The sequence below is a fragment of the Psilocybe cubensis genome, chromosome 13 (genome assembly GCF_017499595.1).
Source record: "Psilocybe cubensis strain MGC-MH-2018 chromosome 13, whole genome shotgun sequence".
NCBI classification, from domain to species: Eukaryota; Fungi; Basidiomycota; class Agaricomycetes; order Agaricales; family Agrocybaceae; genus Psilocybe; species Psilocybe cubensis.
This window is the reverse complement of record NC_063011.1, coordinates 26,986-43,488: the sequence shown is the minus strand read 5'-3', so window position 1 is coordinate 43,488 and position 16,503 is coordinate 26,986. Positions and strand designations below refer to the sequence as shown.

Below are 16,503 nucleotides of genomic sequence, written 5' to 3'. Positions count from 1 at the left end.
AGTATATCGTCAGGAATAGAGTTGGGGAAGGCGGGTCTTACCGACGTAAAAGGTACTACATTAGACCGCGCGTCTAGGCTCTTGCCTTTCCCTTTCCCTTTGGATCGTTCTTGACGGGAGCTCTCCCCTTCCCTTTCTTCTTGTTGTCGACCTTGTTGGAAGCCTTGGTTTGGGGCTTCTTCTGCGAAGGCGTCGACGAGGGTTTGAATTTCGAAGGGCCAGCTTTCTTGGCCTGAGGTTGAGGAGCCTTGGACGAATTCTGGCCAGACAAAGTCTGGGTAATTAGAATAGTAATTAGTATCCAGAATTATGGGTGAAGGGTTACGAGAACTTGCCTTCTTGCCCACAGATCCAAGGTTGAGCTTCTTGAGACGTGCATTCAAGCCCTTATCAATAAGGGATTGAATCGATGGACCTGGTTTGGTCGCATCGGCCATCTCGACATCGGCTGTTGCCGCAGTCGACCGCTTTTTCTCAATCTTGATTGCCAAAGCGCGGTGGCGCAAGTTGACAATCTGTTTGATATGAGAGAAGATGGCTGGCAAAATGGTTTGCAATGCGCTGCATTCAGCCTTCTTCTGCGGTGACACTACCCAATCTGTTATTCGACGAACTCCCTTGTTGTCTGTAGAGAAAACGGGGAGCTTATAGCTGGATTTGCGATCATCGTAAGTTGTCTTAACGATGAGGGCAGCAGCTTCATAACAGTTATTGAGTGCGCATTTATCATCCCAAAAGGCCAGTTCGTCCTTTTTCGCCTGAATGGCGCCGTCGTTGATTGCCTTTTGGAAGACATCACGAGCGGTGGAGAACGTAGAGGAAACTCGAAGAGCTTCCGCTGACCCGGCATCCGCGAATTCCTTCGTAAGTTGGAACTCGGGAGCCTTCACCCGAAGGCGATTGGGGGTGTTGCCTGCGCTAACGGCAAGTTCAAGGCGCTCGAGGCTAGCCTTGACTGTTTCCCTCTTATCGCACCACGATGCGAGGTTGAGGAGAAACTCCCTAAGGGCAGCACGATAGTCAAAAAAGACGCAGTCTACAATCTGGTCAATGGAGCGGCACTCAGCTATTTTCTTGATGACGACAGTGGCCAACTCGTCGATGAGGGCGTTGTGGCGGCCAGCTTCGTCGTTGACGCCAAAAACTGTGGTTTAGGGTTTAGGGTTTAGGGTTTAGGGTTTAGGGTTTAGGGTTTAGGGTTTAGGGTTTAGGGGGGGAGCGAGCACCGAGCGAAGCGAGGTGCGAGCGACTAGTTTAAACTGTGAGTTTGAAATAGAAAGAAGGCCAGAGGGCTGTTTGGGGGTACAAACGGCCAGCCCTTTCGTCTTTATAGACTCTTCAGTGGCTATTCTTAGAAGGAATGTTCTGGAACATCCGATGACAGCGCGTGAAGTGATGCTGCGCAGCTGTCATGTATCTTACCGACTATCACAAATCTGTCAATGTTTATTGTCAAGTTAGACAGGTCTCTGATGAACAGAGTGTCACGGGTCAATGTGGCACATGGTAACCTGTCAAAAGTGGATCCAACACTTTTGTTCTTTGACATCGTGGGTTATTGACTGTGATGTGAATCACATGGATATAGATTACTCTGGTTACGTGGCTCCGAGTAACCGCGACATGGGAATATTCACATGTCTAGAGTATAAATAGCTTACCTGGGTCCTTACCTAACAATCAAAAAATAGAATGATTGATTGTTGTGAATCTTAATTGGACAATTCATGATCCGGTCCATCAAAAATGTTTCCACGGTACTAAGGAACTTTTCCCGAAGTACTAAGTAACTTTTCCCATGTACTAAATTAGATCCGGCCCTTCACAATCACATGCCGTTCGGAAGTTCACACGCCTACCTTACTTCCTACTAAGGTTAGACTTAGTTAGCTTAGGGTTGGGGTTAGGTTAGGGCTTAGGGTTTAGGGTTTAGGGTTTAGGTTTAGGTTTAGCTATTCAATCCAATGTGTTGCTTGTAAGTAGATGTTTGTTACTTTATAGCAATGAATACTTACGGTTAGGGTTTTTTTCTAATGCTTTACGCCTTAAGCGCTAGTATTCTTTTCATCGGTTGTAAGATTTGGATATTCTGCCGAATTCTGGATGTTCCCTCTCTTGTGAGATTGAACGTCTATGAAGTATTATCTCGTTATCGCTTTCGATACTTATCTGTTCAGCAGCTTCAACTAGAGCAGAATGATAAGTTTCATTAACGTTTTGAGTTTCGGGAACAACACCACCTTTTTCGGCAATGTCTTCATCCAGTTTACGAAAAACTGTTTTCTTCCACACATTTGCAAGGTCGAAAAGATTAGTATTGCGCTTTCGCGATACTATCCAACGACTTCCGAGTAGTCCTATCTTCCTCAAATCCGGTACGAACTCAGTTTCTCCGTCCACGAGGATCTGTGTGAACAGCTCCGGGCGAACATCATCGAGGTCGTGAACGTAATTTGGATCTGGTTTGATAAGGGGTCTGGACGAGTCTGCACTATACAGACCTTTCTCGGCATGTTCATACCATGCCGACCAGTACTCGGTAACAGTTTTTCCAAGTTCAGCAGCTGAAAACCAATTCCATACCTGATCAAACCTGGTTTTAAGTACAAGAATGGATTCGTCGTGCTCTGCGACTCGTAAAGCAAATCGCTTTTCCCAACGTTCTTGTATATTCTTCTTACACCAAGACATGACTAGGTTTTCGGGATAACCGCGCATCAAATAGAGAGCGTTAAGGTCTCTAATTGCTCCGATGTAGATTTCCTTGGTACTACATAGCACGGCTAACCTGGATAACTCTCCAATGTAAACGCCACGTTTGACGTCCAAAGGATGATGTGATACCCATGGAACTCGTTCTCGGTTGTTTCCTGTCTTGACAAAAGGCTTCCAATGAAGTTTTCCAGACTCCTTGAATATGAAAGCATCGAGAAATTGACATCCCGACGAGGAAACAGCCCATTCGATAACACAACCATCGAACTTTATTGTTTCTTTAATAAGATTAAGTGCAAGTGCTTCGGACTCGGCGTAAACAATTGCGAAACAATCGTCGATGTACCTTCCATAGAAGGCCACGTTTGGGTGGTCCAAGATTTTTGACTTTATTTCAAAATGGGCTCCAAAGAGGTTAGCAAGGTCCGGAGAATCCGCGACGCCCATTGCGAGGCCATTTTTTTGTCTAAAATATCTAGACCCATGTTGTGTTATCAATTGCGTATTGCCAATCTCGATAGCACGTTTAAAGATGCCCAATTTAACCAAGTTATTCTCTAACGAATTTGGCTTAATGTGGGCTAATGTAGTGTTTTCTTCCGAAGTGTTGAGTAACCATTCCTCGTACATACTACAAACGATTTCGATGCACAAGTCCAACGGAATATTGGGATAGAAAGCAACTACATCTCCAGTGACAAAATACCATTGTCTTTTGGAGTCTATACGCAATTGGCTTAATCTCGTAAAGAGATCCTTCGTTCCGTGAATGATTGAAGGAGTCGATTTAATAATCGGCTTAAGCTCTTTTGATACAAACTTGGCTGCAGGATTAAATACTACAGAGTGACACGGAATTATGGGCCTAAATCCAGTAGGTTTCTTGTGGATTTTAGGTATACCATGAAATTGAGGATACTTGAACGATGATCCATCTTCCGGTACATTCGATAGAAAAAATCGAGACAACCCAAGTTCAAATAGAAACAGATGTTCATCTTCGACGGTACGTGCAAGAGTTTGCATCTGAATCATTTTGCTCTTCATAACTTCTTGAGCAACTTCGAATTCTAACTCTTCGTAGTTGCGTTCATCTTCAAGAAGATTGAGCTCGTTCCTTAATATCCAGTCGCGTTCAGACACCGCGAGGCCAAGATTCTTATCTGTCATCGTAATAACATAGTTGTTATCGATAAGAAACTTTTGGATCTTGTCCCTTTTAGGAGAGAACGCGTGCTTTCGCATCTCCTTGAGGGCTTCTTCCGGGATACTTGCGATCGTTTTAATAACGTACCGACGTCCCATTGAAAGGCCAAGTTCCATAAATTGCGGTAACATTGGAGGTTTCTCTTTCTTTTTAGAGCTTACTCCATAGTCTGGATCGAAGGGTTTATTCATGCCTTCCTTAAACAAAAAATAGATACGCCATCTTATTCTTCGTTGAAAATCATTCCATGCTTGCATGATCAGACTTTTAGAAGGCAGTGTAAAAAACATATAATTGAGTCCAAGAGATAAATCATTTGCTACATCAACAGGGACCGAAACACCAGGACTACAGTGTACACTAGATCTATACTGGCCAGCCAATAAGAATGAAATCGGGGTATTGAGGTGTACAAAAGAAACTGCGTCTGTTTTAGTCATGGTGAGTATATCGTCAGGAATAGAGTTGGGGAAGGCGGGTCTCACCGACGTAAATGATGCTACAGTAGACCGCGCGTCTAGGCTCTTGCCTTTCCCTTTCCCTTTGGATCGTTGTTCTTGACGGGAGCTCTCCCCTTCCCTTTCTTCTTGTTGTCGACCTTGTTGGAAGCCTTGGTTTGAGGCTTCCTCTGCAAAGGCGTCGACGACGACTTGGGTTTCGAAGGGCCAGCTTTTCTGGCCTGAGGTTGAGGAGCCTTGGACGAATTCGGGCCAGACAAAGTCTGGGTAATTAGAGTAATAATTAGTGTCCAGAATTATGGGTGAAGGGTTACGAAAACTTGCCTTCTTGCCCACAGATCCAAGGTTGAGCTTCTTGAGACGTGCATTCAAGCCCTTATCAATAAGGGATTGAATCGACGGACCTGGTTTGGTCGCGTCGGCCATCTCGACATCGGCTGTTGCCGCAGTCGTCCGCTTTTTCTCAATCTTAATTGCCAAGGCGCGGTGGCGCATGTTGACAATCTGTTTGATATGAGAAAAGATCGCCGGCAGTATAGTTTGCAGCGCACTGCATTCGGCTTTCTTTTGCGGAGACACTACCCACTCTGCTATACGTCGCACTCCCTTGTTGTCTGTAGAGAAAACAGGGAGCTTGTAGCTGGATTTGCGGTCATCGTAAGTTGCCTTAACGATGAGGGCAGCAGCTTCGTAGCAAGAGTTGAGCGCGCATTTATCATCCCAAAAGGCCAGCTCGTCCTTTTTCGCCTGAATGGCGCCGTCGTTAATCGTCTTTTGGAAGACGTCACGAGCGGTAGAGAACGTAGTGGAGACTCGAAGAGCCTCCGCTGACCCGGCATCCGCGAATTCCTTCGTGAGTTGGAACTCGGGCGCCTTCACCTTAAGGCGATTGGGCGTGTTGCCTGCGCTAACGGCAGATTCAAGGCGCTCGAGGCTAGCCTTGACTGTTTCCCTCTTGTCGCACCACGATGCGAGGTTGAGGAGAAACTCCCTGAGGGCAGCACGATAGTCAAAAAAGACGCAGTCTATGACTTGGTCAACGGAGCGGCACTCAGCTATTTTTTTGATGACCACAGTGGCCAGCTCGTCGATAAGAGCGTTATGGCGGCCTGCTTCATCGTTGACGCCGAAGACAGTGTTGTTGACGACGGCCTGGGTGAGTGCGTCCAGGGTAGGGGACATGGCACGAGAGAATGCAGCAGAGTATTGGGATGACATGGTAACTGATGGGTGATAGCAAAGTCGTTGGGTTTAGGGGGGGAGCGAGCACCGAGCGAAGCGAGGTGCGAGCGACTAGTTTAAACTGTGAGTTTGAAATAGAAAGAAGGCCAGAGGGCTGTTTGGGGGTACAAACGGCCAGCCCTTTCGTCTTTATAGACTCTTCAGTGGCTATTCTTAGAAGGAATGTTCTGGAACATCCGATGACAGCGCGTGAAGTGATGCTGCGCAGCTGTCATGTATCTTACCGACTATCACAAATCTGTCAATGTTTATTGTCAAGTTAGACAGGTCTCTGATGAACAGAGTGTCACGGGTCAATGTGGCACATGGTAACCTGTCAAAAGTGGATCCAACACTTTTGTTCTTTGACATCGTGGGTTATTGACTGTGATGTGAATCACATGGATATAGATTACTCTGGTTACGTGGCTCCGAGTAACCGCGACATGGGAATATTCACATGTCTAGAGTATAAATAGCTTACCTGGGTCCTTACCTAACAATCAAAAAATAGAATGATTGATTGTTGTGAATCTTAATTGGACAATTCATGATCCGGTCCATCAAAAATGTTTCCACGGTACTAAGGAACTTTTCCCGAAGTACTAAGTAACTTTTCCCATGTACTAAATTAGATCCGGCCCTTCACAATCACATGCCGTTCGGAAGTTCACACGCCTACCTTACTTCCTACTAAGGTTAGACTTAGTTAGCTTAGGGTTGGGGTTAGGTTAGGGCTTAGGGTTTAGGGTTTAGGGTTTAGGTTTAGGTTTAGGGTTAGGGTTTAGGGTTTAGGGGGGGAGCGAGCACCGAGCGAAGCGAGGTGCGAGCGACTAGTTTAAACTGTGAGTTTGAAATAGAAAGAAGGCCAGAGGGCTGTTGATTGTTATCAGCAGCCAGCCCTTTCGTCTTTATAGACTCTTCAGTGGCTATTCTTAGAAGGAATGTTCTGGAACATCCGATGACAGTGCGTGAAGTGATGCTGCGCAGCTGTCATGTATCTTACCGACTATCACAAATCTGTCAATGTTTATTGTCAAGTTAGACAGATCTCTGATGAACAGAGTGTCACGGGTCAATGTGGCATATGGTAACCTGTCAAAAGTGGATCCAACACTTTTGTTCTTTGACATCGTGGGTTATTGACTGTGATGTGAATCACATGGATATAGAAAACTCTGGTTACGTGGCTCCGAGTAACCGCGACATGGGAATATTCACATGTCTAGAGTATAAATAGCTTACCTGGGTCCTTACCTAACAATCAAACAATAGACTGATTGATTGTTGTGAATCTTAATTGGACAGTTCATGATCTGGTCCATCAAAAATGTTTCCACGGTACTAAGGAACTTTTCCCGAAGTACTAAGTAACTTTTCCCATGTACTAAATTAGATCCGGCCCTTCACAATCACATGCCGTTCGGAAGTTCACACGCCTACCTTACTTCCTACTAAGGTTAGACTTAGTTAGCTTAGGGTTGGGGTTAGGTTAGGGCTTAGGGTTTAGGGTTTAGGGTTTAGGTTTAGGTTTAGCTATTCAATCCAATGTGTTGCTTGTAAGTAGATGTTTGTTACTTTATAGCAAGGAATACTTACGGTTAGGGTTTTTTTCTAATGCTTTACGCCTTAAGCGCTAGTATTCTTTTCATCGGTTGTAAGATTTGGATATTCTGCCGAATTCTGGATGTTCCCTCTCTTGTGAGATTGAACGTCTATGAAGTATTATCTCGTTATCACTTTCGATACTTATCTGCTCAGCAGCTTCAACTAAAGCAGAATGATAAGTTTCATTAACGTTTTGAGTTTCGGGAACAACACCACCTTTTTCAGCGATGTCTTCATCCAGTTTACGAAAGACTGTTTTCTTCCACACATTTGCAAGGTCGAAAAGATTAGTATTGCGTTTTCGCGATACTATCCAACGACTTCCGAGTAGTCCTATCTTCCTCAAATCCGGTACGAACTCAGTTTCTCCGTCCACGAGGATCTGTGTGAACAGCTCCGGGCGAACATCATCGAGGTCGTGAACGTAATTTGGATCTGGTTTGATAAGGGGTCTGGACGAGTCTGCACTATACAAACCTTTCTCGGCATGTTCATACCATGCCGACCAGTACTCGGTAACAGTTTTTCCAAGTTCAGCAGCTGAAAACCAATTCCATACCTGATCAAATCTGGTTTTAAGTACAAGAATGGATTCGTCGTGCTCTGCGACTCGTAAAGCGAATCGCTTTTCCCAACGTTCTTGTATATTCTTCTTACACCAAGATATGACTAGGTTTTCGGGATAACCGCGCATCAAATAGAGAGCGTTAAGGTCTCTAATTGCTCCGATGTAGATTTCCTTGGTACTACATAGCACGGCTAACCTGGATAACTCTCCAATGTAGACGCCACGTTTGACGTCCAAAGGATGATGTGATACCCATGGAACTCGTTCTCGGTTGTTTCCTGTCTTGACAAAAGGCTTCCAATGAAGTTTTCCAGACTCCTTGAATATGAAAGCATCGAGAAATTGACATCCCGACGAGGAAACAGCCCATTCGATAACACAACCATCGAACTTTATTGTTTCTTTAATAAGATTAAGTGCAAGTGCTTCGGACTCGGCGTAAACAATTGCGAAACAATCGTCGATGTACCTTCCATAGAAGGCCACGTTTGGGTGGTCCAAGATTTTTGACTTTATTTCAAAATGGGCTCCAAAGAGGTTAGCAAGGTCCGGAGAATCCGCGACGCCCATTGCGAGGCCATTTTTTTGTCTAAAATATCTAGACCCATGTTGTGTTATTAATTGCGTATTGCCAATCTCGATAGCACGTTTAAAGATGCCCAATTTAACCAAGTTATTTTCTAACGAATTTGGATTAATATGGGCTAATGCAGTGTTTTCTTCCGAAGCGTTGAGTAACCATTCCTCGTACATACTACAAACGATTTCGATGCACAAGTCCAACGGAATATTGGGATAGAAAGCAACTACATCTCCAGTGACAAAATACCATTGTCTTTTGGAGTCTATACGCAATTGGCTTAATCTCGTAAAGAGATCCTTCGTTCCGTGAATGATTGAAGGAGTCGATTTAATAATCGGCTTAAGCTCTTTTGATACAAACTTGGCTGCAGGATTAAATACTACAGAGTGACACGGAATTATGGGCCTAAATCCAGTAGGTTTCTTGTGGATTTTAGGTATACCATGAAATTGAGGATACTTGAACGATGATCCGTCTTCCGGTACATTCGATAGAAAGAATCGAGACAACCCAAGTTCAAATAGAAACAGATGTTCATCTTCGACGGTACGTGCGAGAGTTTGCATCTGAATCATTTTGCTCTTCATAACTTCTTGCGCAACTTCGAATTCTAACTCTTCGTAGTTGCGTTCATCTTCAAGAAGATTGAGCTCATTCCTTAATATCCAGTCGCGTTCAGACACCGCGAGGCCAAGATTCTTATCTGTCATCGTAATAACATAGTTGTTATCGAAAAGAAACTTTTGGATCTTGTCCCTTTTAGGAGAGAACGCGTGCTTTCGCATCTCTTTAAGGGCTTCTTCCGGGATACTTGCGATCGTTTTAATAACGTACCGACGTCCCATTGAAAGGCCAAGTTCCATAAATTGCGGTAACATTGGAGGTTTCTCTTTCTTTTTAGAGCTTACTCCATAGTCTGGATCGAAAGGTTTATTCATGCCTTCTTTAAACAAAAAATAGATACGCCATCTTATTCTTCGTTGAAAATCATTCCATGCTTGCATGATCAGACTTTTAGAAGGCAGTGTAAAAAACATATAATTAAGTCCAAGAGATAAATCATTTGCTACATCAACAGGGACCGAAACACCAGGACTACAGTGTACACTAGATCTATACTGGCCAGCCAATAAGAATGAAATCGGGGTATTGAGGTGTACAAAAGAAACTGCGTCTGTTTTAGTCATGGTGAGTATATCGTCAGGAATAGAGTTGGGGAAGGCGGGTCTCACCGACGTAAATGATGCTACAGTAGACCGCGCGTCTAGGCTCTTGCCTTTCCCTTTCCCTTTGGATCGTTGTTCTTGACGGGAGCTCTCCCCTTCCCTTTCTTCTTGTTGTCGACCTTGTTGGAAGCCTTGGTTTGAGGCTTCCTCTGCGAAGGCGTCGACGACGACTTGGGTTTCGAAGGGCCAGCTTTCCTGGCCTGAGGTTGAGGAGCCTTGGACGAATTCTGGCCAGACAAAGTCTGGGTAATTAGAGTAATAATTAGTGTCCAGAATTATGGGTGAAGGGTTACGAAAACTTGCCTTCTTGCCCACAGATCCAAGGTTGAGCTTTTTGAGACGTGCATTCAAGCCCTTATCAATAAGGGATTGAATCGATGGACCTGGTTTGGTCGCATCGGCCATCTCGACATCGGCTGTTGCCGCAGTCGTCCGCTTTTTCTCAATCTTAATTGCCAAGGCGCGGTGGCGCATGTTGACAATCTGTTTGATATGAGAAAAGATCGCCGGCAGTATAGTTTGCAGCGCACTGCATTCGGCTTTCTTTTGCGGAGACACTACCCACTCTGCTATACGTCGAACTCCCTTGTTGTCTGTAGAGAAAACAGGGAGCTTGTAGCTGGATTTGCGATCATCGTAAGTTGCCTTAACGATGAGGGCAGCAGCTTCGTAGCAAGAGTTGAGCGCGCATTTATCATCCCAAAAAGCCAGCTCGTCCTTTTTCGCCTGAACGGCGCCGTCGTTAATTGCCTTTTGGAAGGCATCACGAGCGGAAGAGAACGTAGTGGAGACTCGAAGAGCCTCCGCTGACCCGGCATCCGCGAATTCCTTCGTAAGTTGGAACTCGGGTGCCTTCACCTTAAGGCGATTGGGCGTGTTGCCTGCGCTAACGGCAGATTCAAGGCGCTCGAGGCTAGCCTTGACTGTTTCCCTCTTGTCGCACCACGATGCGAGGTTGAGGAGAAACTCCCTGAGGGCAGCACGATAGTCAAAAAAGACGCAGTCTATGACTTGGTCAACGGAGCGGCACTCAGCTATTTTTTTGATGACCACAGTGGCCAGCTCGTCGATAAGAGCGTTATGGCGGCCTGCTTCATCGTTGACGCCGAAGACAGTGTTGTTGACGACGGCCTGGGTGAGTGCGTCCAGGGTAGGGGACATGGCACGAGAGAATGCAGCAGAGTATTGGGATGACATGGTAACTGATGGGTGATAGCAAAGTCGTTGGGTTTAGGGGGGGAGCGAGCACCGAGCGAAGCGAGGTGCGAGCGACTAGTTTAAACTGTGAGTTTGAAATAGAAAGAAGGCCAGCGGCTCGTGATTTTTTACGGGCGTGGACCAGTGCAAGCAATGGGCGCTACCGTACAGGCAAACGATCACTACATACCGCTCATGACAAAAGAGCAGGCTATTGCCTATTAAGTCCTTTACCAAGGGACACTCTCATGCCATTGGACATGGCAGGCTAATACCCTTTAAGCCCTTTACCAAGGGGCGCCACATCAGCCATTACAGCCACAGGTTCATTTCCGGCGACGAACTATTTGTCCATCCTTGTGTTAACTCCCTTTACTAAGGGGAGGCCGGGTCACCCGCGTTTTAAGCGGTTCTGGACTTCGGGCCGTCCTCGTAAGCAGCGAGGCGCGGTTTAGATACCAGATGTGGGTTTCCCCACTCCCAAGACTATATCTTAAGATCCGAAGACCCCACTACCACCTAGTCGTTGAACGCTTCCGTCGGCGTGACCGTTACGGATTCGCTGCTGATTATCCATTCCAGCTTTCGCTGAATCTTGGGGATTGTTACCATACCCGGTCGCCACCGGTGCCTAGGCTGTTTCCAGCGGTCGGCGGTACCCACAAGCTTTAGGACGTCCCAGCAATTCGGTAGTGTCGCCGGCTGCAACCGACTTGCCAGGAGCGTATCCAGCAGAGCTGGTCCTGACAACCCCCAGTGTACTCTCACCTGATGTCCATACCCATTGAAGAACTGCGCGCCCTCGAATTACAAAGTCATCATAGCTGGATAACCCCGCAGCTAGACTAAAACGAGTTTGTATGACCTCCGTAACCCAACATAGAAGGCGTGAGCGAGTGAAAGAAAAAGGGCCCCGCTTGCCGTGAGGCAGCCAACATGTCGATGAAACGTCCCCGAGTCAAGGGCAAGATCAGTGACGAAAGGGCTCCCGGATGAGTTGGGAAGGCACAAGCGGCAGGAGTTTGGGAGAGGACGAGTACTTGAGGGCTGTTGATTGTTATCAGCAGCCAGCCCTTTCGTCTTTATAGACTCTTCAGTGGCTATTCTTAGAAGGAATGTTCTGGAACATCCGATGACAGTGCGTGAAGTGATGCTGCGCAGCTGTCATGTATCTTACCGACTATCACAAATCTGTCAATGTTTATTGTCAAGTTAGACAGATCTCTGATGAACAGAGTGTCACGGGTCAATGTGGCATATGGTAACCTGTCAAAAGTGGATCCAACACTTTTGTTCTTTGACATCGTGGGTTATTGACTGTGATGTGAATCACATGGATATAGAAAACTCTGGTTACGTGGCTCCGAGTAACCGCGACATGGGAATATTCACATGTCTAGAGTATAAATAGCTTACCTGGGTCCTTACCTAACAATCAAACAATAGACTGATTGATTGTTGTGAATCTTAATTGGACAGTTCATGATCTGGTCCATCAAAAATGTTTCCACGGTACTAAGGAACTTTTCCCGAAGTACTAAGTAACTTTTCCCATGTACTAAATTAGATCCGGCCCTTCACAATCACATGCCGTTCGGAAGTTCACACGCCTACCTTACTTCCTACTAAGGTTAGACTTAGTTAGCTTAGGGTTGGGGTTAGGTTAGGGCTTAGGGTTTAGGGTTTAGGGTTTAGGTTTTTAGGGTGGGAGCGAGCACCGAGCGAAGCGAGGTGCGAGCGACTTGTTTAAACTGTGAGTTAAATGGAAAGAAGGCCAGAGGGCTGTTGGGGGGTACCAACAACCAGCCCTTTCGTCTTTATAGACTCTTCAGTGGCTATTCTTAGAAGGAATGTTCTAGACATCCGATGACAGCGCGTGAAGTGATGCTGTGCAGCTGTCATGTATCTTACCGACTATCACAAATCTGTCAATGTTTATTGTCAAGTTAGACAGGTCTCTGATGAACAGAGTGTCACGGGTCAATGTGGCACATGGTAACCTGTCAAAAGTGGATCCAACACTTTTGTTCTTTGACATCGTGGGTTATTGACTGTGATGTGAATCACATGGATATAGATTACTCTGGTTACGTGGCTCCGAGTAACCGCGACATGGGAATATTCACATGTCAAGAGTATAAATAGCTTACCTGGGTCCTTACCTAACAATCAATTGATTGATTGTTGTGAATCTTAATTGGACAGTTCATGATCCGGTCCATCAAAAATGTTTCCACGGTACTAAGGAACTTTTCCCGAAGTACTAAGTAACTTTTCCCATGTACTAAATTAGATCCGGCCCTTCACAATCACATGCCGTTCGGAAGTTCACACGCCTACCTTACTTCCTACTAAGGTTAGACTTAGTTAGCTTAGGGTTGGGGTTAGGTTAGGGCTTAGGGTTTAGGGTTTAGGGTTTAGGTTTAGGTTTAGCTATTTAATCCAATGTGTTGCTTGTAAGTAGATGTTTGTTACTTTATAGCAATGAATACTTACGGTTAGGGTTTTTTTCTAATGCTTTACGCCTTAAGCGCTAGTATTCTTTTCATCGGTTGTAAGATTTGGATATTCTGCCGAATTCTGGATGTTCCCTCTCTTGTGAGATTGAACGTCTATGAAGTATTATCTCGTTATCGCTTTCGATACTTATCTGTTCAGCAGCTTCAACTAGAGCAGAATGATAAGTTTCATTAACGTTTTGAGTTTCGGGAACAACACCACCTTTTTCGGCAATGTCTTCATCCAGTTTACGAAAAACTGTTTTCTTCCACACATTTGCAAGGTCGAAAAGATTAGTATTGCGCTTTCGCGATACTATCCAACGACTTCCGAGTAGTCCTATCTTCCTCAAATCCGGTACGAACTCAGTTTCTCCGTCCACGAGGATCTGTGTGAACAGCTCCGGGCGAACATCATCGAGGTCGTGAACGTAATTTGGATCTGGTTTGATAAGGGGTCTGGACGAGTCTACACTATACAGACCTTTCTCGGCATGTTCATACCATGCCGACCAGTACTCGGTAACAGTTTTTCCAAGTTCAGCAGCTGAAAACCAATTCCATACCTGATCAAACCTGGTTTTAAGTACAAGAATGGATTCGTCGTGCTCTGCGATTCGTAAAGCGAATCGCTTTTCCCAACGTTCTTGTATATTCTTCTTACACCAAGACATGACTAGGTTTTCGGGATAACCGCGCATCAAATAGAGAGCGTTAAGGTCTCTAATTGCTCCAATGTAGATTTCCTTGGTACTACATAGCACGGCTAACCTGGATAACTCTCCAATGTAAACGCCACGTTTGACGTCTAAAGGATGATGTGATACCCATGGAACTCGTTCTCGGTTGTTTCCTGTCTTGACAAAAGGCTTCCAATGAAGTTTTCCAGACTCCTTGAATATGAAAGCATCGAGAAATTGACATCCCGACGAGGAAACAGCCCATTCGATAACACAACCATCGAACTTTATTGTTTCTTTAATTAAATTAAGTGCAAGTGCTTCGGACTCGGCGTAAACAATTGCAAAACAATCGTCGATGTACCTTCCATAGAAGGCCACATTAGGGTGGTCTAAGATTTTTGACTTTATTTCAAAATGGGCTCCAAAGAGGTTAGCAAGGTCCGGAGAATCCGCGACGCCCATTGCGAGGCCATTTTTTTGTCTAAAATATCTAGACCCATGTTGTGTTATCAATTGCGTATTGCCAATCTCGATAGCACGTTTAAAGATGCCCAATTTAACCAAGTTATTCTCTAACGAATTTGGATTAATATGGGCTAATGCAGTGTTTTCTTCCGAAGCATTGAGTAACCATTCCTCGTACATACTACAAACGATTTCGATGCACAAGTCCAACGGAATATTGGGATTAGGGTTTAGGGTTTAGGGTTTAGGGTTTAGGGTTTAGGGGGGGAGCGAGCACCGAGCGAAGCGAGGTGCGAGCGACTAGTTTAAACTGGGAGTTAAAATGGAAAGAAGCCAGAGGGCTGTTAGGGTTTAGGGGGGGAGCGAGCACCGAGCGAAGCGAGGTGCGAGCGACTAGTTTAAACTGTGAGTTTGAAATAGAAAGAAGGCCAGAGGGCTGTTGATTGTTATCAGCAGCCAGCCCTTTCGTCTTTATAGACTCTTCAGTGGCTATTCTTAGAAGGAATGTTCTGGAACATCCGATGACAGCGCGTGAAGTGATGCTGCGCAGCTGTCATGTATCTTACCGACTATCACAAATCTGTCAATGTTTATTGTCAAGTTAGACAGGTCTCTGATGAACAGAGTGTCACGGGTCGATGTGGCACATGGTAACCTGTCAAAAGTGGATCCAACACTTTTGTTCTTTGACATCGTGGGTTATTGACTGTGATGTGAATCACATGGATATAGATTACTCTGGTTACGTGGCTCCGAGTAACCGCGACATGGGAATATTCACATGTCTAGAGTATAAATAGCTTACCTGGGTCCTTACCTAACAATCAAACAATAGAATGATTGATTGTTGTGAATCTTAATTGGACAGTTCATGATCCGGTCCATCAAAAATGTTTCCACGGTACTAAGGAACTTTTCCCGAAGTACTAAGTAACTTTTCCCATGTACTAAATTAGATCCGGCCCTTCACAATCACATGCCGTTCGGAAGTTCACACGCCTACCTTACTTCCTACTAAGGTTAGACTTAGTTAGCTTAGGGTTGGGGTTAGGTTAGGGTTTAGGGTTTAGGGTTTAGGGTTTAGGTTTAGCTATTTAATCCAAAGTGTTGCTTGTAAGTAGATGTTTGTTACTTTATAGCAAGGAATACTTACGGTTAGGGTTTTTTTCTAATGCTTTACGCCTTACGCGCTAGTATTCTTTTCATCGGTTGTAAGATTTGGATATTCTGCCGAATTCTGGATGTTCCCTCTCTTGTGAGGTTGAACGTCTATGAAGTATTATCTCGTTATCACTTTCGATACTTATCTGTTCAGCAGCTTCAACTAGAGCAGAATGATAAGTTTCATTAACGTTTTGAGTTTCGGGAACAACACCACCTTTTTCAGCGATGTTTTCATCCAGTTTACGAAAGACTGTTTTCTTCCACACATTTGCAAGGTCGAAAAGATTAGTATTGCGCTTTCGCGATACTATCCAACGACTTCCGAGTAGTCCTATCTTCCTCAAATCCGGTACGAACTCAGTTTCTCCGTCCACGAGGATCTGTGTGAACAGCTCCGGGCGAACATCATCGAGGTCGTGAACGTAATTTGGATCTGGTTTGATAAGGGGTCTGGACGAGTCTGCACTATACAGACCTTTCTCGGCATGTTCATACCATGCCGACCAGTACTCGGTAACAGTCTTTCCAAGTTCAGCAGCTGAAAACCAATTCCATACCTGATCAAATCTGGTTTTAAGTACAAGAATGGATTCGTCGTGCTCTGCGACTCGTAAAGCGAATCGCTTTTCCCAACGTTCTTGTATATTCTTCTTACACCAAGACATGACTAGGTTTTCGGGATAACCGCGCATCAAATAGAGAGCGTTAAGGTCTCTAATTGCTCCGATGTAGATTTCCTTGGTACTACATAGCACGGCTAACCTGGATAACTCTCCAATGTAGACGCCACGTTTGACGTCCAAAGGATGATGTGATACCCATGGAACTCGTTCTCGGTTGTTTCCTGTCTTGACAAATGGCTTCCAATGAAGTTTTCCAGACTCCTTGAATATGAAAGCATCGAGAAATT

General features: G+C 45.1%; 1 protein-coding gene across 1 annotated transcript; it reads right to left on the bottom strand.

Moving 5' to 3' along the window:
- Positions 1-13,328: 13,328 nt before the first annotated feature.
- Positions 13,329-14,609, bottom strand: JR316_0012754 (uncharacterized protein; the record flags this gene model as incomplete). Its single annotated transcript, XM_047898373.1, has 1 exon — positions 13,329-14,609. One exon carries the CDS (start codon positions 14,607-14,609, stop codon positions 13,329-13,331), a length of 1,281 nt encoding a protein of 426 aa, XP_047741921.1.
- Positions 14,610-16,503: the final 1,894 nt, after the last annotated feature.